Source organism: Solanum lycopersicum, chromosome 5, assembly GCF_036512215.1.
Source record: "Solanum lycopersicum chromosome 5, SLM_r2.1".
NCBI classification, from domain to species: Eukaryota; Viridiplantae; Streptophyta; class Magnoliopsida; order Solanales; family Solanaceae; genus Solanum; species Solanum lycopersicum.
This window is the reverse complement of record NC_090804.1, coordinates 66357003-66382292: the sequence shown is the minus strand read 5'-3', so window position 1 is coordinate 66382292 and position 25290 is coordinate 66357003. Positions and strand designations below refer to the sequence as shown.

The window sequence follows — 25290 nt, the reverse complement described above, 5'->3', positions numbered from 1 at the left end:
AATATTTAGATTTTTTAATGCAAAAACAGTAGGGAAAAGACCCATAAAGAACAAAAAAAAAAAAAAGAACAACAATTCAAAGCATATGGGAAAAAAGTCTAATTTTTTTACTATAAGCTTCATTCATGAAAAACGTAATGATACACCTATAGACCAAAAATACATAATGCAACATGACTTCTCTACAAGTTTTCTCTGTTTGTACTGTCCACTCTTTGCTTCACACAACTATGCAAACCACTGATTAAATGGTACACCAAACACACCAGAAAAGGGAAGAAAACAAAACTCGAACCGCACACTTTTGAAACCGCGACGAGTTGAGCATACAACAAGCATAGTAACGCGAAACTTTTAAGAGAAGAACCACATCTTGATGAAGATTGTCAAAGCTGCTTGCAGAGCAAAAGAAGCAACCAGTATCATCATGAGATCATCTGACTGTACATATGTTCTGAGGTTCAACGCAACGAAACTAGCTGATGTTGTGGCAGCAGCAATTGTGATGGTCCACCTAAGGAACTCGACGGGGATGATCAACAGAAACTGAAAAGTGGAGGAGACATAATAGGACCTTAGTAAATACATGTTGCCAAAAATTAAAGAAAGAAAACCAGTAATTCTCCCTTATTGTTATGTCAGCAATAAGATTAGTAAGGGTCTGAGTTATCCAGAGAAAAATTATATACTTACGGAGCTCAGAACTAAAACAAAGAGTGAATATCCCCACAAGCACCAGAAGCGTATCAGGCTAGCACTTATACCCATATACCGAATCAAGAAGTAAAACCCCAATGGCACTAGCAATGCATAACCATATACTGAGCAGGCTGCCACATTCACATAATTGACATCAAAGTTCCAAGAACTATTGCTATCGCTCTGCATCAGGTATGTGGCACAGTTCCCGATGGAAGAAAGGACAAACACTAAAGTAGTAGATATCCAGACAAGCCCGTAACTGAAATATGCAAGAACAGGAGAAAGAAGAACAATGTTAGGTGGAGATATTTAAAAACTCAAATAAGTAAAGGAAAGCACACTAATCCCACATTACAAGGCGATGCAAGATATTAAACAGAACAAGAGAAAAAGGACACGCTATTGAATTGCTACTGTACAACATATCTAAGAGAATTGCTTCATCAGCAGCTTTAGAGGCTCCAGAACTGAAGCAAAGATTATTTTGGCTTTATAGATTATAACGTAATGGTTTTATCTCTCAAAAGACAAAAACTAATATACCAAATTCCCTCATAGAAGAATTAAAAATTTGTACATCAGAACTGCAAGATACAACATAGGACATCAACATGCAGAATTAATCATTATCCTAGAATGAGGAAATATTATACACAATCTAACAGCAAGAATAGGACAAGGCTCTCCATAGAAACTTCACTTCATGAAATATACATGTGATCAGCATCCCGTTTTCTAATAAGTATGTGTTGAGCATCCTATTAGAAAGACTTTAGTTCTTTTCACCACAAAGGTTCTTAGGAAGTTTGAGTTTCAATACCGAAACAGAAGTTTTTGTTTGCATTTCTTTTTCAATTTCTTATAAAGGATAATAAGCTTCAAGAACCTTAACTGGCCAACATAACAGATAAAAGAGAACGAAGAACGAGCACTAAATTAAGAGTTAAGAACATAATTCATATAGATGAATAAGTGTATGTATTTATGGAATCTGGAAACTTCTGTTCTGTTGTTCAAATTAGTTTATATTTCCTCAAATCTAGTTAAATTAATCTATATATTAGCAACTGACAAAACTTAGTTGCTTTCTCACCATATTTCTATAGTTATATACGTAGGACTTACAGGTCAGGGTTAGCATCAATCTTGCTGAAGAAATCTCCAGTAGTAGGGTTCAATGAACTCATCAATCTGTTCAAGACAAGGTCTGTATCCACGTTAAAATATTCTGTATAAGATGACACGCTAAATACTCCATTCCACCTGTTTGTTGATTGCTGCCCATCTCCTTCTGCATAAAATAGGTAGGTGTTACTTGAACTAATGGAAGCTGCGCCTACTACTTCTGATGTGCTTTATGAATTTGGATTACATAACAAGCATATGCACACCTTAAAGCATCATAGATGCCTACCAGTCATTACAAGAAGGTAGGTTTAACAAGTCAAGGTTGGTACCATATGGCAGAAAGGAAGCCCAAGGGACAATAACATAAAAAGAAAAGGAAGCAAGTAAGAAACGAAAAAATCAATGTTAATAGTTCATGCAGATATGCAGAAGCTAACTGCACAAACAGACTCTGTATTTCAGACTCCAAATTCACGAGAAACTAAACTGCAGCCTTCCCTTTCCTTAAACAGTGTGATGTTAACAATGGATTCCTCTCTGTGGTCTACAAAATATTACCTAAATAGATCCCATCGATATCACTATATGGTCATGTCTCAGAAGTATGAATCTTTCTTTTTCCTCAATCTTTCAACAGTAAAAACACCACTCAGAATTTACAAATATGCAGTTTGTGCTCTACTAAAATGAGGGAAGACTTTTTCAGCAAGAAAAAATTTCAATTGGAGCATTATATACACCGTTAAGTGATATTGTTTCCAAATTAGCTACAGTGAAACCATAAACAATAAAGCAATAGTATTATGAGACAAATGGTTATTTAAGGGTTTGTTTTCTTTTGGATACATGTTAGTCAAGATAGTAATAATTTGTTGTTTTATGCAATAAGTTTATCAACCAAATTAAGGAGCAAGATACCATGCTTTTACACACACCCAGAGTCTTTCAGTTCACTTAGTTGTTTAAGAAAGAAGCCACCACTGCTATATTGTCATACCCAGCCAGAGATCTGCTTGAGTTTTCTTATTTCAAATCAATATTTACATTCACTAACATATGGAAGAAAATTAGCTTTTGTAGAAAGTTATCTGCACATTTGGAAACACATATACAAATTGCAAGACCTAAACAAATAATGGACTTATGTCGTTGTCCAAGAAATAGAAGATAAAACCGATACTGTAGCAATCATCTAGAGCTTACCACCAGTGGCAGTTATTTCCTGGTCTGCTATAAAACTTCAATCAGAACCCATTAGTCCCATCTTATGTACCATTCTCTCTTTTCATAACTAATGATGTTTGGCACAATTTCATGTAATAACCTAAAACGATCCATAAGTCTCAGAATCAATCCATTAATAGAAATGAAACTTCAAACTCATATAAAATGTGTTGCATTGAAGTAATTCTATGAAGGTTAGGCCATACCCTCCTTCTTTAGTGAGATACTAATATACATATAGATATACATCCCAAGCCCAGCCTTTACTGGAAAAAAGTTCTATATACATTTTCAACAAATAATATATATTTGCTAAAAATATTCAAGTCATACTAACTCTAAGTCCTCTGCAAGTCTCAAAATCAAATTCATTAAAACAAATTGAACTTCAAACTCATAAATGATGTTTTCTTATTGAATAATTCTATTTGCATTTTTCAAACAAGTCCGATAGAAAAGTTCAATGCAATCATCACCCACCACCAAAATGACATGCAAGTCTACCAACTTCCTCAATATTCAGTGAAAAAATTATGTCATATATCAGGAAGGAGGAAATACTAGTATCTAGAAAGACATACCACCTCCAAGAGTTTGATACCCTCTTCCTGCATTTGGACCATTATTTGGAGGAAGTATGGGAGAATTTGCTGCAGGGGCTGCAAATAGCATTAATAGATAAGCATAAGTTTGTTATTCAAGAGAGCTATCAAGAGTTATAACAAATTCCTATTACAGGAGGGTACCTTGTGGTTTATAGCTGTTCTTTTCTTCAGTGAGAACTGCCTGTACAAGACATAACAACTATAATGTAAAAGAAGCGTCCCAAGCAAAACTAGAGTCAGTTATCAGGTACAATTGATATTACTTTACAAACAATCAAAACTGACACTAGATATGATTTTTGGTTTAAAACTTTAGATTCCCGGAAAGAACTAATTCCTGAGGATTGTTGAAGCACTAAAACATAATATTTCAATGAAGTCAGATCCTTCAAAATAAGTTGTCAAATAAAACTGCATTCTATTGTAGTTTTATTAAGAGATAGTTATTAATCCAAAATCCTTTCTTTATCATTTCAACACTAAAAGTTAGTCTTCATTTCAAAAGACTCTTTTATAATGCCTTTACAATTTGAGCAACTTTGCATCATAACTGTGAACAACACAAGACCCAGTATAATCCCATAAGTGGGGTCTAGGGAAGGTAGGATATATGTAGACAATACCCCTACCTTTGTGGGGTAGGGAGGTTGTTTCCAATAGACCCTCGGAATCAAAAGAACTGTAATCAAAGCAAGATTGAAAGGAAGATAATGGCAGCAAAATAGCAAGATACACAGAGCAAATGATGCAACAGATAGTAGTGAAATTTGACTAATAAGATACTACACGAGTACTATCTAATACTACTGGATAAGGAGAAAATGAGAGAAGGATATTAACCTCCATGTCTCTCCCACATAAAAGTATGACAACACTCACTTACTTAGTACCCTTTTACCCTAATCATCGACCTCCATATTTTCATATATAGAGTCGTATCCCCACTAAGCTGAAATTGTGTTATGTCTTGTCTAATCACCTCTCCCCAATTCTTCTTCGGCCCATCTCTATCTCTTCTAAAGCCTCTTATAGCCGATCTCTCACAACTCCTTACTGGTGCATCCGGGCACTTCCTCTTCACATGCCCGAACCATCTCAACTTCACTTCCCTCCCCTCATTTTGTTCGTCTCAAAGGCCACTCTCACCTTGTCATGCATAACTTTGTTCCTAATCTTATCTCTCCTAGTATGCGACACATCCATCCGCATCTTTATTTCTACTACCTTCATTTTCTGAGGGTGTGCGTTCTGGCCAACACTCTGCTCCATACTATAGTGTAGGTCGCCCCCTATTCTATAGAACGTACCTTTAAGTATTGGTAACATATTCTAATCACACAGTATCCCAGACAAGAGCCTCCATTCACCTACCTTACTCTAGTACGGTGAGTGACATCCCTGTCAATCACTATGTTTTCTTGGATAATAAAGTCAAGATACTTGCAACTTCCTCTCTAACGGCTGACTTGTGTATCAATCTTCACTTCCACTTCCATTCATGCATTGCATCACTGGACATGCACCCGGGTACTCTAATTTAGCCCTACTTAACTTGAAACTTTTCGATTTTAAGACCTATCTCCAAGCCTCCAGCTTATAGTTAACTCTACTACGGTCTACGTGTCTCATCGATCAATACTATGTCATCTGTGAATAACATACACCATGACACCTCCTCTTGAATATGAAATGTCAGTTCATCTATCAAGGCAAATAGAAAGGGACTAAGGGTTGATCCTTGATGCAACCCTCATGATCGGGAAATGTTTTGAGTCACCTCTCGCTGGCCACTACGCTTACCCCAAGTCTTTGCTTCATCGTACATGTTCTTAATAAGACTAATATAAGATACATGTACACCTTTAGACTCCAGACATCTCCAAAGAAGCCCCCTAGAAACTTTATTGTACGTCTTTTCGAGGTCGATGAACACTACGTATAAATGTCTCTTCCTACCCCTATATTGTTCCATCAGTCTCCTTACAATGCATCACAAGTTTTGAGGATTCAAAAAACACTATATTCGAAATCAACTACCATATTCAACAATTTAAGTGCAACTACCTCAAAGATGTTAAAAGATACCCATCTTATTTCATATATTTTCCAATTATTAGTAGTGTCACACAATAGAAAGAAACAAATCTTATCATAATCAATCACAAAATAGCGAATGTAGTTAGAAATGTCAGTAATTAACTAATAATCTGTTTTTGAAATGTTTTTTTGTTTTTCCCCCTTAGTCTAGATGGTCTATCGGAATCAACCTCTCTCCCTCTCCTCTGAGTTAGAGGTAAGATCTACATACACTCTACCCTCCCCAGACCCCACTGAGTGGGACTATATTGGGTATGTTGTTGTTGTTGTTCCCGCCTTAGTTCAGAGTCATACATACTTTTCCAAAGAAACAAATAATCATAATAACCAATCAATAAACAAAGCCTTAATCACGAACTAGTTGGAGATCAACAATGTGGATATAGCAAATTTTCACTCTTTGAATGGAAAAATCTCTCTAACACAAAAGGAAACAAATTAACCACAAGAATCAATCAATCAACAACGCCTTTCTCCAAACTATCTAATTTCTACTACATTGGATCCTCAATACCAATTCCGCTCTAGTTTAATCCATGAAATCCCAACATCGATAATAATTTGTGTTTTAAGGAACATTCATCGTTCTATAAAAGGAAACGAATTTAACACAATGAATAACTTAAGTCTCAATAAGTGAAAATCTCAATAAATCATACATTCCACTCACAATCACTCCATTAGGGATAACAATTGATCAAATCAACCATGCCTCACTCCAAACTGGGTTTCTACAACATTGAATCCTCATCATTACCAATTCCACTATATTTGAATCCAATTAATCCCAATATAGGTAATAATTTGTCTTTCAAGGAAAATTAACCACTCTATAAACCTAAAGGAAACTATTTTACCTCAAAGAATAATTAAAATCCGAATGTACTGAAAAATCTCAACAAATCATGCATTTCCACACACAATCAAATAGCAATTCCACTCTATACAAATCCAATTAATTCCAATGTCGATAATAATTTGTCTTTTAAGAACCCTAACCACTCCATAAACCTAAAGGAAGCTAATTTACCTCAAAAAGTAATTAAAATCCCAATATAGTGAAATCTCAACAAATCATACATTTCCAAACACAATCAAATACCAACTCAACTCTATCCAAAACCAATCAATTCCAATAACCGTACTAATTTGTCTTAACCCTAACCGGTCTATGAACCTAATGGAAACTAATTAGCTAACTAAAATCACCAATGTAGTGAGAATCTCAACGATTTGGAAAAATCCACAAACAAAAATAAAATCTACCGGAAAAAAACTAATGCGAAGTGTAAAGTGCTTACCGGCACTGAGCCAACAAGGTGACTCGTCGGGAAATTGGTGTAAGAATCGTCCATCGGATTGTATAATGAAGACAAATACGAAGGAGATCAAGCAGCACCGATTGTTGATAAGATTAATGGTGAAATTTCCTCTTTGAAATTTGTTTTGGATTAATGAAGAAGCTTTTTGATTAACGAAAATGGAGGAGGAAAGTGACCGGTACGTCTGAACAGCGACGGAGTCACGCGTGTTTAACGAACATTTACCCAGCGCGCCATTGAGAATAGAAAATGGGCTTGGAGCACATTACGGCCCATTACTTGATATCTCCTAGGCCCAAATGGATGTCGATATTTTATGACCGATTACGAATTGAATAGAAGAAAATAGGGGAACTAAACAAATGCTGCATTAATACAAGAAACTTACAAACATATTTCTTTTACATTGTGTAAGATCTCAAATTCGAGAAAGGCTAGAAATGGATCAAAGTAGAAAACTCACAAGCCTAAAAAATTGATCATGGAGCCCCAGACGGACCATGAAGGGGACCACTATCAGTTAAAGGGCTCGTGGTAGGTTTCAAGAACCTGTCCTATGCAGGCTTCACTTTGATGGGCGCCTAGACGATCCGTGGTGAGGTTGACTAATCGTCACAGTGGTTATCAAGTGGGTCAATTAGACTCGTGAAGCCCCAAACAGACCGTGAAGTCGTCTGTGAAGGATTTTTATTGGACTTAGAGTGCATTGTCAACTTCAAATGAACATATCTTTTAACAAAAAATTTAATTATGTGGCTCATGACGTATATCAAATTTAAGATCTCTGAGTCCTCTTTTCAACGTCATCGAATTTTCCTAATTTTAAAATATGAGTAAGAAGTTATGCCCAAAATATTAAAGTCTTGTCAAGGCAGGATTTTTTCAATACCCGTTTGACGGACCGTGGTGCTGATGACGACCCATTTTGGGCTTCCAATGACCTAATTCGGCAACTTTGTCAGGGGTTGTAGGGTATTTTCCTAATCATTTTAAAAGAATTGGGTGTAGATAAGATGATGAAGCTTATGAATTATTGAATAGAACTTTTAAGATAGATCTTATTCGTACAGTGGTTACTTGATAGGCGTATCAGATTAAGTCTTAACCTCTATAAATTGATCCTCTCTCCACCCATTAGGGTTACCATATATTCTCTACATTGATTCCATCACTGACAGCTATGGTAAAATAAAGGTAGGTTAAAGAGGTAGAAATCAATTTACGGTTAAGTTTGCTTTCCTCTGTGATGATGTCTTCCGTATCAAGTATGTGCTCTTGACTATCTCTATGTGAAATTATCGTGTTCAAGATCATGATGTGTATTGTATTATATTACTCAATCTTACACATGAAAGTATGTTTATGACTCAAGTAAGCTTACAGATGATAGTGTTTATATGTTTAATGAACCTTGGTCACATGACATGAATGACATATAGATTTGCCCTTAATATTTTTCAGGCTATTTTCTTAAATTAGGTTTTGATTGATATGACATCCATATATGCCCTCAATGATTAGAGGTCACGATTTCAAAACTATTTCCATTATTATTGGGGTAATTCTAGCATGAAGTGACTGACTATGGGCCTTGAAAGCTATCATGAAAAGATCATGAACGATAAAAGATGTTCTCACGCATTGTCTAAGGAATTATCCTATGATAAGACAAGTGGTGACCATCCATGTCTTTTAAGATAAGACATATTAAGATTAATAACTACTTCGTGGAAGTTATGCTTAGTACCCAGGGGATATTAAGATGGAAGCTCTCCCGAGTTGAGACCGGGTTTCTAGTAATAATCTTCTTATCTCACACCTATGTGCCGTCATAGGATGATTTTCTAGATAGGCATTAGTTAGTGGATCCACTTTAGCTCAGATTCGTGGTTCTACCTTGGCAAGTAGGACAACCATTTCCGGTGTTGGAGACATCGGGGGTCCATGTTATAACTTGCATGATCTCTATGTCGATGAAGGTTACTTCCTACAATAATGAATCAAGATTATCTTTAAAGTATCTCATATGTGTTCAAAGATGATTTTACTTGCATTGATCATGCTTACGATTATATTTTCTTACTTCTTATCTTATGTTTCGACTTGGTCTTTGCATATCATGAAAAATGTCCTTTTTAGCATAATTTCATACTTATGCGCATTGCTATCATACTTGGTACATTTTTGTACTAACACATACTCTTACACATTATGTCATTAATGTAGGGCTTGACGCTCCTATCCCGCATTTTCGTGACTAAGTATCTATTAGTAGAAAATTGAAGATTGGTGAATCCTCATGTTCCGATGACCAAACCTTTACTTCATTATGTCTTTACTTTCAGTTTTGGAACTTGATGTACGTGTTACGCCCCAATCATTTCTAGATGATTTTGAGACGATGTTTCAACTTTCGCTTTTGTCTAATAAACTTTTATATGTTTAAACTGTCTTTTAAAAAGTCTTGACTTTCTATTATCTTGTCCGATGTATATATGTGACTTGTATAAGACTTTTTGGGGTCTTGTACATCATGTTATGTTTAGGATATATTTTGAGTCGTGACACTTTGATGCTCAACTAAATAAGTATAATAATTGTCTTAATTGAAAATTTTGCTTATCTGATACTAAATGTTCTCGCATGTGTCCCGATAAAGGATGAGAATGACTTCATATCTCTCCGTTCTACCGTCCAAACAGGTCGACTGTTCTAAGTTGCGGGATTGGGTCGGATAGGACCAAATCCAATTGGATCTGATTGTAACTTCGAGTTTAGGTGTCGTACTGCGGACGGGACGAAAATGAGGGGGACAACGAACCTCTTGCCAAGAGACCAATGTTGCTTGCTAACTCTCAGCCACTTGTTATAATGAAATGCAACTTGATTGTCTGGGGAATCAATGAGAAGGAAAAAAAAAGAGCCAAATAGCGTTAGTTAAACTCATGGCGAGTAGGAATTATTTCCTATAAAGTGTTCCTGATACTCATACCATTTTTCGCATTTTTAGAAACTATATTCCTTTAATAATGAACAAAGTAAAGGGCATACTTTTTAATTGCAAATCTTGTAAAAGTATATCAAAATAATCAATATGATATTAATAAGTATCAGTGCATGTCTATGTATATATATTGTTGTGATATCATTAAGATTACTTGTCACACCGTACTAATTAATCAATGATATTATAAAGTACACGCGCGCGCGTGCACACACACATATCCATTATTCATATAAACTTATACTTTATTGTTCTGTTTGTAATTGTTACTTAAACTTTGTCTGCTAATATTGACATTATTTTAAAAAATAGCGCACTACATGAGTGTAGACGATAAAAATATGTTAATAGTTGTATATAGTTACAAGTATAATCGGCATAAGGACCATGCAATGCGTGATTGTTACTTTGATATATTGAATCAGAGTGTAACGCAAATAATGATTTTCGTTATTATGACAGATGAAAATCAAAATCCTTGATGACAAATGTAAAGCAATAACTTATTCAATACATACATAATATACATAAGTTATATATTTGAATAATTTATGTATCAAATGCGGGAATCGAGAATGACCATTGATTTATTATTTGTTTTGAAAAAATGTATGTGTCGACGACTAAATATTAATGAGTGGAAGTGTGAAATTCCTTAAGTTCAGGAACAAATGATCATTTTTCCACAGGAATTTACCATTTCCCTTTGAGGTTCATAAATGATCATCTTTTTATTTTGGCTTACGATAAATGGACTTTTCAGGCCACAATTTAAAGATACATTTTCAATAAAATAAATATTTTATGAGATAATGTTAAACCACGATCTAATTCTTTTGTCCAATAACAACATTGCCACTTGGTTCATCGATAGTAAATAACTCGCTTAGTTTTAGTTATCCTTTTATATAGGAATTCAATTCTACTCAAACATATATTTTAAAATGTGAATAAATTAAAATAGAGAGATTTTTTTAATACAAATTAGAGTATACAGGCTGATATATAACATGCACACAAATATACAAAAAAAATGTATACAACTAAATATACAACGGTCCTCAGACGCAAGCGAGATGCAGTAGTTGTTTGGCACAATACTTTAGTCCAAAAACAAAAAACTAAAGATTCGGCCTAAAGTCATATTATTATCTTTTGGCCCAAGCCAAAACATAATTTGTGTATACCTCAATGCGTTGGGAAAATTAAGCAAATGCCCCATAAATACAAGTAATTACAAATTTCTTGTGATAAGGTTTCGTATTTAAAATTTACTCATTATTCAATAATATTAGCGACTTAGGAATTTACCCATAATTATTCCAACAAGATTATATATAAGGATTAAATAGTGCTCATCTTTTCTTAAATATCCAGAAGTATATGATTCTTTCATCATCAATTCTAAAATTTGCTTTAATATTACATTGCGACTTACGAGACTTTTAACATCTACAATCTTCTTAATAAAATGAATTTAGATACAAAATTTTTAAGAAAATAAATACCCATGAGTCTTTTATTTTATGAACTTAAATAAAAGATAAATCAAATATATCAAAATGTTCTTTATTTTTTGTGGTTTTTAACCTTTCACATGAAACGTCATAATTAAAGTAATACTATATGATAATCTTTAAAAAAAAAAAGAAAAAGGAGGACAAATCAAACGGAAATAACATTTAAATTCAAAATCATAACGGTCTAAAATTGGAAGCAAAAAAAAAAGTATGTCTGAGCCCGGGTTCGAACCGGGGACCTCTAGTGTGTGAGACTAGCGTGATAACCGACTACACCACCCAGACAATTTGTTAATCTTTCAAATTTATTAAAGTAGATGTAATAACACTCATCACTAAAGATATTTGTTGATAATTTATTTATTTATATGTACAAGACTCACACACTTGATATTCAGATATAAAAATCAAAAAATTAAAATACTTTAAAGTATTTCCGATATTTCAGTTATATATAATTTTGAGAACCGAATTTGTGTACATACTTTGGTTGGTATGTTAATCCAATTTTGTTAAAACAAATAAGAGTCAATTATTCAAAATTATCTTTAAAATAATTTTTATTTGTTTTAAAAAGAAAGTTACCATCATTAAATATACTTTAACATCTATGAAAAAAATTAAAAAATTGCATTAGACCTCAAATTCACTCGGTGCAATATAGTATATAATAATAAATTCAGTATAATCTCACAGGAAGTACAATCTCACGTAATGGAGTATAAGGAGATAGAAGATACACATATACTTTCATTTTTTATCTTACGTGGTATTCTACGTGTATTGTGTCATGTAGAATTACGTGTTTACTTGTTTTACTCTATACAAATTTAAGTATTTACTTGTGCATATCCAAAGTAGAAGGACATATACGTAAAATGAGACCAAGTTAAAGAGCACATTTATGTATTATGCGTAGCAAAAATTGCTAAATTTTTTACCAACATTAGTTAATTATCATCAGATTTAATGTCACTATAGGCTTTAGCAATATTTATAAAAAGTGCTAAAATATAATTGTCACTAGTAATTGCCGTTAAAAATACATATTTAACGACAACTAAGCTATTGTCGTTAAAGATTGAGTATAGAGCCTATTGAAAAGGAACACTTTAGTTATTGCGTCAAAAGTTGTTATATAGCTAAATTTTATGTATTTATAAATGGAGTTTGATTGAAATTATCTGATTCTAATTATTCTTTACTTCAATCATACGTGCATAAAATTCAAATAAGCTTGATTGAATTTTAACCATTTGAACTCTAAATATTTATAACATCATACACTATTTTCGAAGTTAAGTTTTGTCAGACATAATTTCAAGCATCATATACCTAAGAAATGGATACACATTATGATATTAAAACAATCTGCCCGTTAAATTTAAAATTGTGCCTTTTTATCTTTTCTATGCATTTGAAACAATCCGAACCTTTGAATTTCGGGTCATATTCATTTTTTTTCCTCTTCTTATAACTCTACATTCATAAACGATACTTTTTTCTTATAAGTTTATATTTCAAATAGGTGTTTTACTTTAACTAATGATGAAAAATGATATAATCTATATGACATAATGCATAACTATGTCATTTAACTTGATTTTATTGGACATACAAGTACTTCAATTTTGAGTTTCACATGACATAATACACGTACGATATCACGTTTTAGAGCCAAATTCAGAATTTAAAGATAGGAAGCACCACTAAAATGACTCAAGGGTAAGGTTAACAAAGCGCTAGCTAGGACTATATTAGTATTTGAAGATAGGGGACACCACTAAAAATGACTCAAGTGTAAGATTAACAAAGCGTTTTCTAAGACTATATTTATCAATAGATATTCTTCCTCCAGAATCCGATTTAAGTAACTCTTGAAAAGAAGACCTTATCAATTTTTAACTCAAGGATAAGGTTAATAAAACACCGATTATATTAAGATTTGAATATAGCATCCACTATTAAGAATGACCCAAGGGTAATGATAAGAATTGGTCATGGGTAAAATTACACGAATCAAACACACACAATTGCACTCCAAGTAACTTTTTGATTATAAGAGTACACAATTAAATATATTATCATTTTATTTTATCAATTAATATATATGTATTTCTTAAAAGTTATCGAGTGTACGTGGTCCGCCGACTATGACACAAAATAAGACAGTGCATGAAAATTCGGGGAGGCAACTATAATTATACTATTTTTTTTCTCCACTATACTCCAAGCCCAATTGCCAACCCAGTTTATCATCTCACTCCTTTCAACAACCGCTACTTGTGAGTTCTACTTCTCTGCTCTACGCTTCAAATCTCCATCTCAGATTTCTGGTAAATCCTCTTCAGCTGCTGCTGCTGCTGCTGCGTTTATATCAATCTCCATCTTTGTTTTTGTCTTTTCGTGTTAATAGTAGTATAATTCGTTCCTTTGTTGCTGATTTTTGTTTCGCTTTTTAATCTGTTCAGGTTTCGCTATTCTGTATCAATCGAACGAAAATGTCACAAGGTACGTGCCCTAATTTTAGCTCCTATCATATTATTGTTCCCACAATTTTCAAGCTCGGATTCAGGATTTGAGGTTTATGAGTTGTTAATATGACTTCAAGTTGATGTACTGTGATAATTTTGTAGATACTTAGAATTGATTAATATAGGTATCGGGTTTGAGCAGACAACATGCTGGATCTGCTTGTGTTGATAGGTTGATTAGTTGATAGGAAGAGGAAAAGATGAATCTATTGAGATTAGATACAGCGGTTAATTGGATGGATAGTTGATTGATTGTATTTTTTTGGTAATGGTTAATTGTGTTTGTATGTGAATGAATTTGTTTTGATTGGATTGAGTAACAGGTGAAGGTAAGGATGAGATAAAGCCAACTCTTTCTCCATATGAAGAGGCAATGGAGGCGTTATCCTCATTGATTACGAAACGGAGTCGTGCTGATAAGAGCAATAAAGGGGATAAATATGAGTTGCTCTTTGATTATATCAAGGTTGTTTTTCCTTTTCCAGTGTTATATGCTGGTGAATTGTTGATGTGAAGTTGAGTTATGTTTCTAATGGAATGGGTCACAGATATTGGAACTAGAAGAACCAATAAAGAAGATGAAGATTATCCATGTGGCAGGTACCAAAGGAAAGGTAATGAGTTGAATGCGATCTAGTATGCTATACATAGTATCAATTTTGAATCTGTTACGACTCACATCTTGATTGACTTTTTAGAATTTGAGTAATTGGGGTTTGTTTAATATGTCAAGCGTCCTACTAGACCTTGTTGATATCTCATTTCATAAATGTTTTTGTATCTTCAATAACTTTGGTAGAATATGGCTTATGCTCCATGTCTTTATTCAAAGCACTTCTCTAGTTGTTTTCCTGGAGCATCATCAGTTCATTTTACAAGTATATCATATTTCTTTCTTTCTTTCTTTCTTTCTTTCTTTCTTTCTTTCTTTCTTCTGTCTGTTTCTTTTTGTTAGTTATTTTCATTGGAAAAGGATTTCTAATTTCTTGTTGTTTAATACACATTATCAAATGCCTTTGAAATCCTATACTATATGTATCAACTATTTTAAACTTACCTATTTTTCCTGTTGCAATCTTCTAATCAATTGACAAATTCACTTGCTGCAGGTCAAGTTTAAGCTCTATAACAATCTCTAGCTAAAAGTACTCTTCGTATTAATCAGAATCCGATTCACTGATACTGCTCTGTGATTGTAAAATAAAAATATCTACAAATATGCTGATTATTTTTGGAAATGTAAGGATGCTCATGGACAAAAGATGAATGCAGAATGAATATTCTGTTTATTGTGTTTCAATTTCTAGTTTTCTATTAACGGTAATGTTCTGCTTAATTTCTGTTAACACATTTTGTCTACATATGTTCCCGCTGCTGGTCTTGCTTGGATCCTTTAGTTGACGCATGTTTGCGAAAAATTTTCTTATGATATTTAAGAGATTACACTATTTTCAACTTTGTTAACTAATGGTTTATATCCCTGATTTTTTTTGTTATGGGTTTCGTGAAGGGTTCAACTTGTGCATTCACAGAGTCTATATTGCGCAACTGTGGCTTTCATACCGGTCTTTTTACGTCTCCTCACCTCATTGATGTTAGAGAAAGATTCCGATTGGATGGGTTAGTGAGTTTCATTTCAGATGTTTGGATCATCATGCTCTAGATTAGTTAAAGCTGAAAATTTCTTTCAAATCTTTTTTTAAATAAAGGAACTTAACATCATTTCACTCGCTGTGAAATTTTGTTGGCCCTGTAGGAGTACTTTATTTCTCGCTTTATCAATCTCTTTTGGTGTGATCGGATGTTCATATACGATATAAATGGCTAACAGACTCTTGAAATAACATCTACTTTACTTCTTTCCACCTGATATCAAATTTCAGTTAATAAGGTTATATTAAATCTCAGTTGATAACTCTGTTACTAAACTTGGCGTCTTTCAGAATGGACATTTGTGAAGAGAAGTTTTTGGCATATTTTTGGTGGTGCTTCGATAGATTCAAGGCAAGTGAAAATTAATATATTTTTTGGATTGTTCACTTATTTGATAATTCCATCCTATTTTAAGTATTAGACGCAATGATAGTTACATGTGGTAGTTCTCTGGAGGAATTAATATTTTGGATGAAATTTCATAACACAAAGTAGTCTTACAAATACGATCCATGAGTAATTTGACCATATTCAAGAGAATCCTAAGATGAATATGCAGTCATACAAGATTAAAATTAAAAATGTTCATATTCCCCTGAAGTGCATTGAGGAGAAAATGAGAGAAGGTCGCTTGAGATGGTTCGGTCATTCCTGCATCGACCTACATATGCACCGATCTATAGGTGTGAAACTATGCTGAGTGAAGTTAGTAAAATAAGATGAGGTAGACCTAAATCACATGGAAGAAAATGGTCTCGAAAGACCTACAATTTCTTGGGTCGATGCAAACTTCGCTTGAAATACAGCACAATGGAAGTAAAAGATTCTAATAGGTAATATCTCCTAGAGGGGAATATGATTTATTCTTTCTAGGGAACTTCAACTATAATTATTGCTTTTATTATATATATTTAACTTATTTTCACTTTAATTTTTATTTGGTATAATGATGACATGAGTTGAGCTTAAATGGAGAAGTGAGGATTCATATAGGCGAGTTCATCCTAACTTGTTCGGGAAAAAACACAATTTTTGTTGTTGTATAAGAACAACTCAGAACTTGTCTAACTAACCGTACTGTCACTCACATTTCTGTACCACTCCTCTGAGTCCATTTATCTCCTCCAATTGGTTTTGGGTAAGCCACAAGTTGATTTTTCTTTTCTTTTTGACCAATTTTAAAATAGCTAATGTGTATTGTATGTGGTCACTGCAAAGCTGATGATTGAAAGTATTATAATCCACCATTTGTAGCATTTCAATAAGTAAACAACATAATTTCTTCATAAAAAGGCAAACAACATGGATTAGTCCTGATTTTATTTTAACAGGTCTTGCATAGCATGTAACTCTGGTCTCAGATCTCCTCAGCCTGGGAGAAGAAGTGTCTATTTTCTGCTTCTAATGTTTGGTTTGACTTGGAATGTTTATATAGGGTGATTTTCGGTATTTCTTGTGCAGGAAAGAGCCACTGACGAGGTCCCAATGCCCACTTACTTTCGCTTCCTTGCGCTGTTAGCCTTCAAAATATTTGCAGCAGAGCAGGTGGGTCCTCGTGACTTTCCAACGGCAAAACTGGCAACTGAATATACATTCATTAATCTAAAATTGAATTTCAATTGTAGTTATCACAAGTAGTGATTCTTTTGTGCATTTCCTGTGAGCAGGTTGATGTTGCTATTTTGGAGGTTGGACTAGGAGGCAAATATGATGCAACAAATGTGGTATTTAATCGACATAATGGACAATGTTTGCTACAGTGATCTATTCAATACTTCAATTTCTCAGTCATTTTTGGACATCCACTATGATGATGCGTGTTAATTCTTTTCAGGTCGAGAATCCAGTTGTTTGTGGCATAGCTTCACTAGGGTATGACCACATGGAAATTCTTGGTTAGTGTTTCTTCTTCAATAATATTTGGTAGAATGTGTTAATAATTGAATAGAATGTGCTCTGAACTGTAGATGGCATCTACCTCAAAAAATTATGCAAAATGACACCAAAGCTTTTTCTGCTAGCCTTACTATTTAGATGTTTGATCAATCATACCTTCATTTACATTTGAATTTGATCCAGAGATCTATTTGTGTCTATTTTATGATATTAACTTGGTGGAGTATCTTGATCTTGTTTTGTTTGCTTTTATCCTCATGCATGAACTACTATCATCAGGAAATACTCTTGGACAAATTGCTGGAGAGAAGGCAGGAATCTTCAAGGTTGGATAAAATATCATGTCTTACGAAATTGTGCCTCATGATTATTAAATATCATCCTGTTTTAGGCTTTTCATTTCATGTCTTGTTCATTTGTTCTCTTCCTCATCTGTGTTTATGCTTGAAATAGCGAGGAGTGCCGGCATTTACTGTTCCCCAGCCTGACGAAGCAATGCTTGTGCTTGAAGAGAAGGCTTCTGAGTTAGATGTAAGCCAAAATTTCTCTTATATTGTAGAAGTGTTAGTTTCCTTTTGGTCCTAATTGTTATACCCTATTCTCAACTGTGACCTTGCACTTCTGATTTTATCACTGAACCTTTTGTTTTGAGCGACTTGCAGCGCATTCAAAATATTTAATGTGATATGGTTTTGGTGTGTATCTGTAGTTGTTTTCTGTAGTAATCTATTGATGAAAATGGTGACCATTTGGATAAGTACATCTTTCTGCCTGTTTAAGCGTGAAGTTTGGATGATTGTTTGTTCGTATTTTGGATTTGAGCATATGTTTATTGGCGGAGAAGTTACTGATGGCAGTTGCTGGGAAAGACAGACCGATGGTTTATCAGAGTGCCTGTTTCAGCACCCAGTTTCATGACTTGGGAGCGTTGATGTTGATGTGCAGTGTTTTCATTTCCTCATTTTAGTTTTCCAAATAATGTTATGATTTTTCTCATACAGAATCTCTTGCTTAATTCTAATTTTATATAAAGAACCAATCTATTCAGGTTGTCAAACATGGCTTCTATGGGAGTAGATTCATGCAGGAACTTCAATTTAGATCAATGTAAACTTTTTATATGTCTCGAGCTTAAGTTTGGGTTCAGGAAGTGCAATATGAAAGCATAGTTATAACCAATTAAGTATCTGTAGGTATAAAGGTAATGTTTGCATCAGACAGAATATAAGTGTTTTCTTAACTGAAAAAGAGATAAGTATTGGCTTTTGTAATTAGTTGCAAAAAGTTTTGTGATGAGCATTAGATCTATATATATTTGTTCAAGTAGATTGACATGTGCATTTCCATTAGATCAGCAACTAAGGTTACAATATCTAAGCTCAAAGGCGAGAGGAACAAAAAGAAGCAGTAACTAGTTTACTTGCTGACATCCAAGGGGGACTTCATCCAAATTTGTTAACTGGATGAATAAAACTGTCTCTCCAGTTGGACAGAATGGTACTGAAATAGAAGTTTATACTGGGATTTATTTAAGGGAGAATTCTCATATCAGATATCTCTTATCAACTTTCCTTCATATAAGGGTTGAAATTTTCATCTTTGATCTATGATGAACTTTCCTTCATAACAGGAACATAATTATGTTAAGAAGTTTCTTGTTGATGTGAACATGTATTGTTGTGCAGGTACATCTTGAGGTAGCTGCTCCACTTGATGCCAGCGTGCTGAGTGGTTTACATCTTGGGCTAGAGGGTGAGCACCAATACATTAATGCTGCTCTTGCCATTGCATTATGCTCTACTTGGCTACAGAGAACTGGCCACGTTGAAATTAATTACCTAAAAGAGATGGTAAATGATATCTCATGCATAGTTTTTAGTGTGTATTCCTCTTTTCCCTCCTTTTAACTTCATTCTTTTGCTTCCTCCCATCGAAAAAGACACATCTACCTGAGCAATTTGTTAAAGGGCTAGCAACAGCTGCCTTACAAGGCCGTGCTCAAATTGTACCTGACCAACTCATAGAGAGTGAAAGCTCAGGGGACCTTGTGTTCTACTTGGATGGTGCCCATAGTCCTGAAAGCATGGATGTATGTGCCAAATGGTTTTCACTGGCAATCAAAGGAGATTACAAGCAACACAATTCCTATGCAAGTAATCATGGACATAATGAATTGGGACCCTCACATGATTCAGTAGAGATTAGCCATCATGAAGCATCCAAGAAAAGTTCAACCCAGGTAAGCTTATCTCAGTGTCATCCAAAAGATTTCTTGTATGCTTGTTTGGACTATATGCTGCTTGTTAGATTATGAATTTTAAAAAACTTGAGTTTTTCTTGAGCTAAATATATAAGCCGAATTATTGAACAAACCTGAAGTTTCTTTGTCATACACACACACATGTTGAATTAGGATCTTATTTTGTGTTAACTCCGGCAACATTGTATAAAATAAGTCAGAGGGAGCTCATTCTAAGAGGGATAAACCCACCTCTAATTTATGTGCCTAAATTATTTCAACCGATAAACTATCGAGAACCCCCCAAATGGAACGAAATATGTCTAGCAAGGATATGATCAGAAGACTATTCTTTGGATAGTTGTCTCTGAAGTACATTTTGATGTACACCCTTCGTTCTCATTCAATCATTTAATAAATAAGTTATGCTGACAACTCAAATATATTCCTGTATGATCTACCGGCAGATGGATTTTATTTAAATTTAAAAAGCTAATCTATCAATTTTTGTTTTAGTAAAATATTCTAAAAACTAATCTATGTTCAATTATCCTTCCAACTCTTGATCTAATATTTTTGATCTCTAGTGCAAACAAACTAAACAGTTGTTTTATTACATAAGTATCTAATGTCTTGAATTTGTCGGTCGGGAAGTTGGAAGTGGTGCCTGTATGTGATTAGGAGAGAGCAAGTACATATAGACTCAGTCATTATTTATTTTTGAGATGCTGATTATTATAATGAACCCTGCTAAATCTGAGAGTGTTGTCAAACCTGCAGTTCTTACTCTTCAACTGTATGTCAGTGAGGGATCCTGAACTACTTCTTCCAAGGCTGGTGAGGGCGTGTGCTAGTCATGGTAATTACTTGGACGCAGTCAATCTTACCTTTGAGTCCTTCAGATAAATAGCAAGGATAAAATTCTTGAAATCTTGTGGTCATTGCTAAATGATAATGATACTATAGCCCAGTGAGCTTAATGGTTTCTTTGCAACTTTTATGTAAGTCAGGAGTTTGACATTAAGTCTAATATTTCAGGAGTCCACTTCCAGAAAGCGCTCTTTGTACCTAATGTTTCAGTATATTACAAGGTGGGTACAAGTGCCTCAACTGCTGATACTCAAGTTGATCTGTCATGGCAGCTGACTCTACGAAGAATATGGGAAAACCTTGTTCGTGGGGAAAAAGGTTAGAAGTCGTATTGAACTATAGTCAACATTTTAGTAGTTAGTATTTTGTAAGCTAACAATTCTCATAATTGACAAATATCATGGAACTATTGTTTTCCAAATCCATGATTAATATCTCTGAGACTTAATAATAATTTTTGAAATAATCCTTTTATATTTGTAGAAAATTTGCTGGCATACCTCATTCTTTAATGATAAGACCATACTGTAAACTTCCCTAATTCTCATCAATTATGGATACCTCATTCTTTAATGATAAGACCATACTGCTGCAAAATGGGGATCGAGTGATATTTCAGTTATGCGTCTTGACTTAAGAGGAGACATTATCCATGCCTTTTCCGTTGGTAGAGAGGAAAATTTATATACCTTGCATCTACTTAAGTTGTGGAATATGACTATCTCTTACGTTGAATTGGAAGAATTATATTCTTACATATGCCTATTGAGGTCATTTTGTCAAATGTCCAACCATACCGTTCGAAACGTACAGGACAGTGACTAACAATCCTCTTATATCTCACCAAGTATGATGTGGTCATCATATTATTGAATGAGTTAAGAGTAATGTGGTTCTAGGGTCATATTGATCAACAATCTGCTCTAATCTTCCTTTTCCCTTTCAATTTTACATTGATGGACTCTAAGAAACTAATATGGTGACTAATCTTTCTGCATGTTTATGTACACTGAATTAAATAGTGTACTGACATCAATTAGATAAATCTGATGTGCCACGTGTCTGTTGAATGTTATCATTTTATTTATCTGTATAAAAGTCTCAAGTATTGCCACAACTGTGAAGAAATTGTTTATATGATTGGAGTTGATGGTTTTTTAAATGCCTCTTCTGAAATAGAAGCATAACTGACTGCTAAAAGATAAATTGTGCATTTAACTGATCCTATTTAGTTACAGGCAATGATGTGAAGAATACAGACCACACATATGAAGAAGTAACAGATGATTCGGAAAAAGGAGCTCAAAGTTGTGAGAACAGCAAAGTGTTTCCTTCACTCCCAGTAGCAATAAATTGGCTTAGAGACACTGTTCGTAAAAACCGATCTGGTCGCTCCCAGGTAATGCCGAATCATGCATGCTTACTGCGCATCAATGAATAGGACAACCTTTTGTCTTACTAGAATTAAAGGAAATCAATTTTTATCGATTATGAGATAACTCTCTGACGTATTTGAACTGAAATCTGTAGAAGTCAAATACCATTCCCTCCGCTCTCCATCCAAAATTGAATTTCACTTTTTTTTTCCTGTGATATGATATCATCTCCCTGTTTCGTACCGTATGTTAGTATTTCGCATAGGATCTTATTTTATGATCTTAATATTACCTGTTGCTTTATATGTTGTGTACTTCTTGTTATTTTGCTGTCACTATTTTCCTTCTTTTCCTTCTTTGATTGCTCTTCTTTTGAGCCGAAGCGCCTACCAGAAACAACCTCTCTACCTTACAAAGGTAAGGGTAAGGTCTGTGTACATCCTACCTCCCCAGACCCCACTTCTGGGTTTTTACTAGGTGTGTCGTCGTTGTTTTTGTCTTGTCATAAAGCAATGTTCACTTCTTCAAGTAACACTTGTGTTACACCAAATATTAATATATAATCATTAGATTTACTTTTAGAGCATCTCCAACACAACTTCTCCTCTTGTCTATTTATGAAAATGAAAATGTAACATGTAGGTCCTTGATGTTCCTGCATTTATCACTTAATAACCCTGTTGATTTCTCTCTTGATAATAATAATCATACAAGTCAGAATTCGAAAAGTTATGTGGCAAATTAAGTAACAGTGAAATAGGATTTCAGGGAAAATACTCTTATTGGGGTCCTTGTTGCATAGTACTTTCTTATTTATCGTTATTACTGCGAAACAGGTACTAATTGCTAAGATTTTCTTTCTAGAGAGAATTTACACTTTCCAGTATGCATGCAAGAAATCTCACTAATTGCAGAACAGAGATATTCCTCCTCTGCCATAAATTCAACTTCTCGTCTATTTCTATTGAGTAAAATAGTGTTGTCCTTTAGCATTGTTCGATCCTGTATATAGCAAACTAGTTAATGTTTCTGTTGTTTATCTAGGTTCTGGTGACGGGGTCTTTGCATCTCGTGGGTGATGTTCTAAGATTAGTCAAGAAGTGAGCTGCTAACGTCTATCTATAGTTCCTTGGGTTTTCCAGTTCATGGTTGCTTATGATGTTCCATCGAAGAACAGAAAGACTTCATAAATTTGTTTTCTGTTTACTGTCCTGAAGCATCAACCTCAGTTATACCAGCTCCAGTTGATCCCCAGCTCTCATACTCTTGGTGAGTAATTGGAGATTGATTTTTCATGTATTTTAATTGCATTTTCAATAGATCCTTGTGGTCCGGCCTTTTCCTAAAACCCGTGCATAGTGGGAGCTTGTGCACGTTGCACGGGTATACCCTTTTTCAATTGCCTTTTTTAATGTATTAAGAAAATGAAATAGATATTACCCATTGTTTTACACTGATAAATAATTGTATCAATTCTTTTAGTTTCATTTCCAGGAAGTGAGGTTCGAACCTATGATACAATCTTATGTTATAACTCATAACTCTAATCCCCAATTCCTTGGTGAAAAAACTCGTTGCCTTTAAATTATCGAAAAAGGAAAAGAAGGAACCTTGCATATGTTATTTTTTTTTTGTTGAGATAAATTTATTTTACGTGAAAAAAAAATAATCTATAACGAAAAACTTATACAAATATTTTAGTGTTAAACATGTGATGAAGAACCTTGGTTAATAAATTGATGTAATATAATTAGTCAACTTTAGTTTCTCTAATGCAAGTTTAGAGAATCTTCATCTAATTTATTTGAGGGAATTTTTTTTCTAGGTAAACGACTCTAAACGAATGTTCAAAATCCAGCTAGCCAATAAAATCTTGTTTATAAAAAAAAAGAAAATTAGTTATGAACCCATTCAAATCCTAAACCCCATTTTATTATTTTATCGATTAATTTTTTTTCTTTTTCAAAAGTGATACTTCATAGTGAAAGAGAACAGTTTATCCTAAAGATATCCTCAATTCATTGTAATTATTTTATATTAAAAGAATTTAAGTATTACCACAAACTTTGACTTGTAACTTAAAACATATATTCATGTTAAAATTCATAAAATTATAGTACTTTATTATAGATAATATATATGAATTATTATTTATTAATTAAAATCTAAATTCGCCTCTTGCAATGAACAGAAATAAATATCATATTAATAAGGTTATTCTTTCTTGCTTCTTTTTTTTTCTTTCTAGTGACTAGCTTTTTTCAATGATTTTTTTTTATATTGCTTTTATAAAACTTATAACTTAAGGTTCCATTTGGATGAGCTTAATAAAAGCAACTTTAAAAAAATATTTTTGAAAGTGCTGAAACTTATTTTTAAAATAAATAGCTACGTGTTTGGATAAAAGTGCTGAAGTTGCTATGCCAAACGCGAAAAGGGAAAAATGGAAGAAAGAGATGTTATGATTATGTGGGTAATTTGGAGATTGTATAAAAATATTAAGGACAAAAAGATAAAAATGTGGTCAATTTAAAACAGCTTATAAGCTAAAAATAAAAAAATCCCTACCCCAACTTTTAACTTTTGACTTAAAATAAGTTTTTTTTTTTAAATTTAAAATAAGTTATTTTAAGTATTGTCAAACAACTAAATAAGTCAAAAAACAACTTTTAAATCAGTTTGATCAGCTTTTAATCTGAGTCAAACAGAACCCTAAGTAATAAAGTGAATATAAAAGGCACTTGACATGAATCAATTGGTTTGACATTTAAGTAATTAAAGGTAACTAATTATTTTTTACCCTAACTTTATTATGTATAAGAGTGTGCAAAATGGTGTGCTTAGACAATTCAAAAGTTGCAAAAATTAATCACTTTTTAAATTCTGTCCATAATGTCTCCCTACACTACTCCCCCACTAAAATCTGATCCCAATTGCAAATTTTATTGGGAAAGAGAAACAAAAAGAAAAAAAAAGTTTTTTTTTTTTTTTTTTTTGTATTTCTGAAGAAAAAAAAGCTGCTAGCTAAACTAGCCTCACAACATGAAAGAATCTAATATCGATCACGATAGAATGGTAAATATTTCTTCATTCTTAATTAATATTTTTAGATTTAAGTTT

General features: G+C 33.6%; 2 protein-coding genes and 1 non-coding gene across 9 annotated transcripts; 1 reads left to right on the top strand and 2 right to left on the bottom strand.

Annotated features, from left to right (window-relative positions):
* Positions 1-86: 86 nt before the first annotated feature.
* LOC101250218 (uncharacterized) lies at positions 87-7322 on the bottom strand. 2 transcript variants are annotated; one of them, XM_004239868.5, is made up of 6 exons: positions 7058-7322; positions 3801-3840; positions 3636-3713; positions 1828-1993; positions 694-961; positions 87-546 (listed from the first exon to the last, which is right to left on the bottom strand). In XM_004239868.5, exons 1-6 carry the CDS (start codon positions 7109-7111, stop codon positions 355-357), a joined length of 798 nt encoding a protein of 265 aa, XP_004239916.1. In that variant the 5' UTR covers positions 7112-7322; the 3' UTR covers positions 87-354. The 2 variants fall into 2 exon arrangements, with proteins under 2 accessions (XP_004239916.1, XP_010321437.1); XM_010323135.4 differs by having other exon boundaries at positions 3639-3713; positions 7058-7290.
* Positions 7323-11813: 4491 nt separating this feature from the next.
* Positions 11814-11887, bottom strand: TRNAV-CAC (transfer RNA valine (anticodon CAC)). Its single transcript has one exon. It is a non-coding gene; the product is annotated as a tRNA-Val (tRNA).
* Positions 11888-13776: 1889 nt separating this feature from the next.
* LOC101250507 (folylpolyglutamate synthase) lies at positions 13777-23657 on the top strand. 6 transcript variants are annotated; one of them, XM_069297522.1, is made up of 17 exons: positions 13777-13887; positions 14074-14113; positions 14460-14602; positions 14685-14750; positions 15647-15756; positions 16080-16140; positions 17251-17334; positions 17457-17513; positions 17624-17684; positions 17965-18011; positions 18139-18216; positions 19371-19535; positions 19625-19924; positions 20705-20783; positions 20963-21112; positions 22027-22193; positions 23215-23657. In XM_069297522.1, exons 2-17 carry the CDS (start codon positions 14104-14106, stop codon positions 23272-23274), a joined length of 1638 nt encoding a protein of 545 aa, XP_069153623.1. In that variant the 5' UTR covers positions 13777-13887; positions 14074-14103; the 3' UTR covers positions 23275-23657. The 6 variants fall into 6 exon arrangements, with proteins under 6 accessions (XP_069153623.1, XP_069153624.1, XP_010321438.1 ...); XM_069297523.1 differs by having other exon boundaries at positions 13779-13887; positions 22033-22193; XM_010323136.4 differs by having other exon boundaries at positions 13789-13938.
* Positions 23658-25290: the final 1633 nt, after the last annotated feature.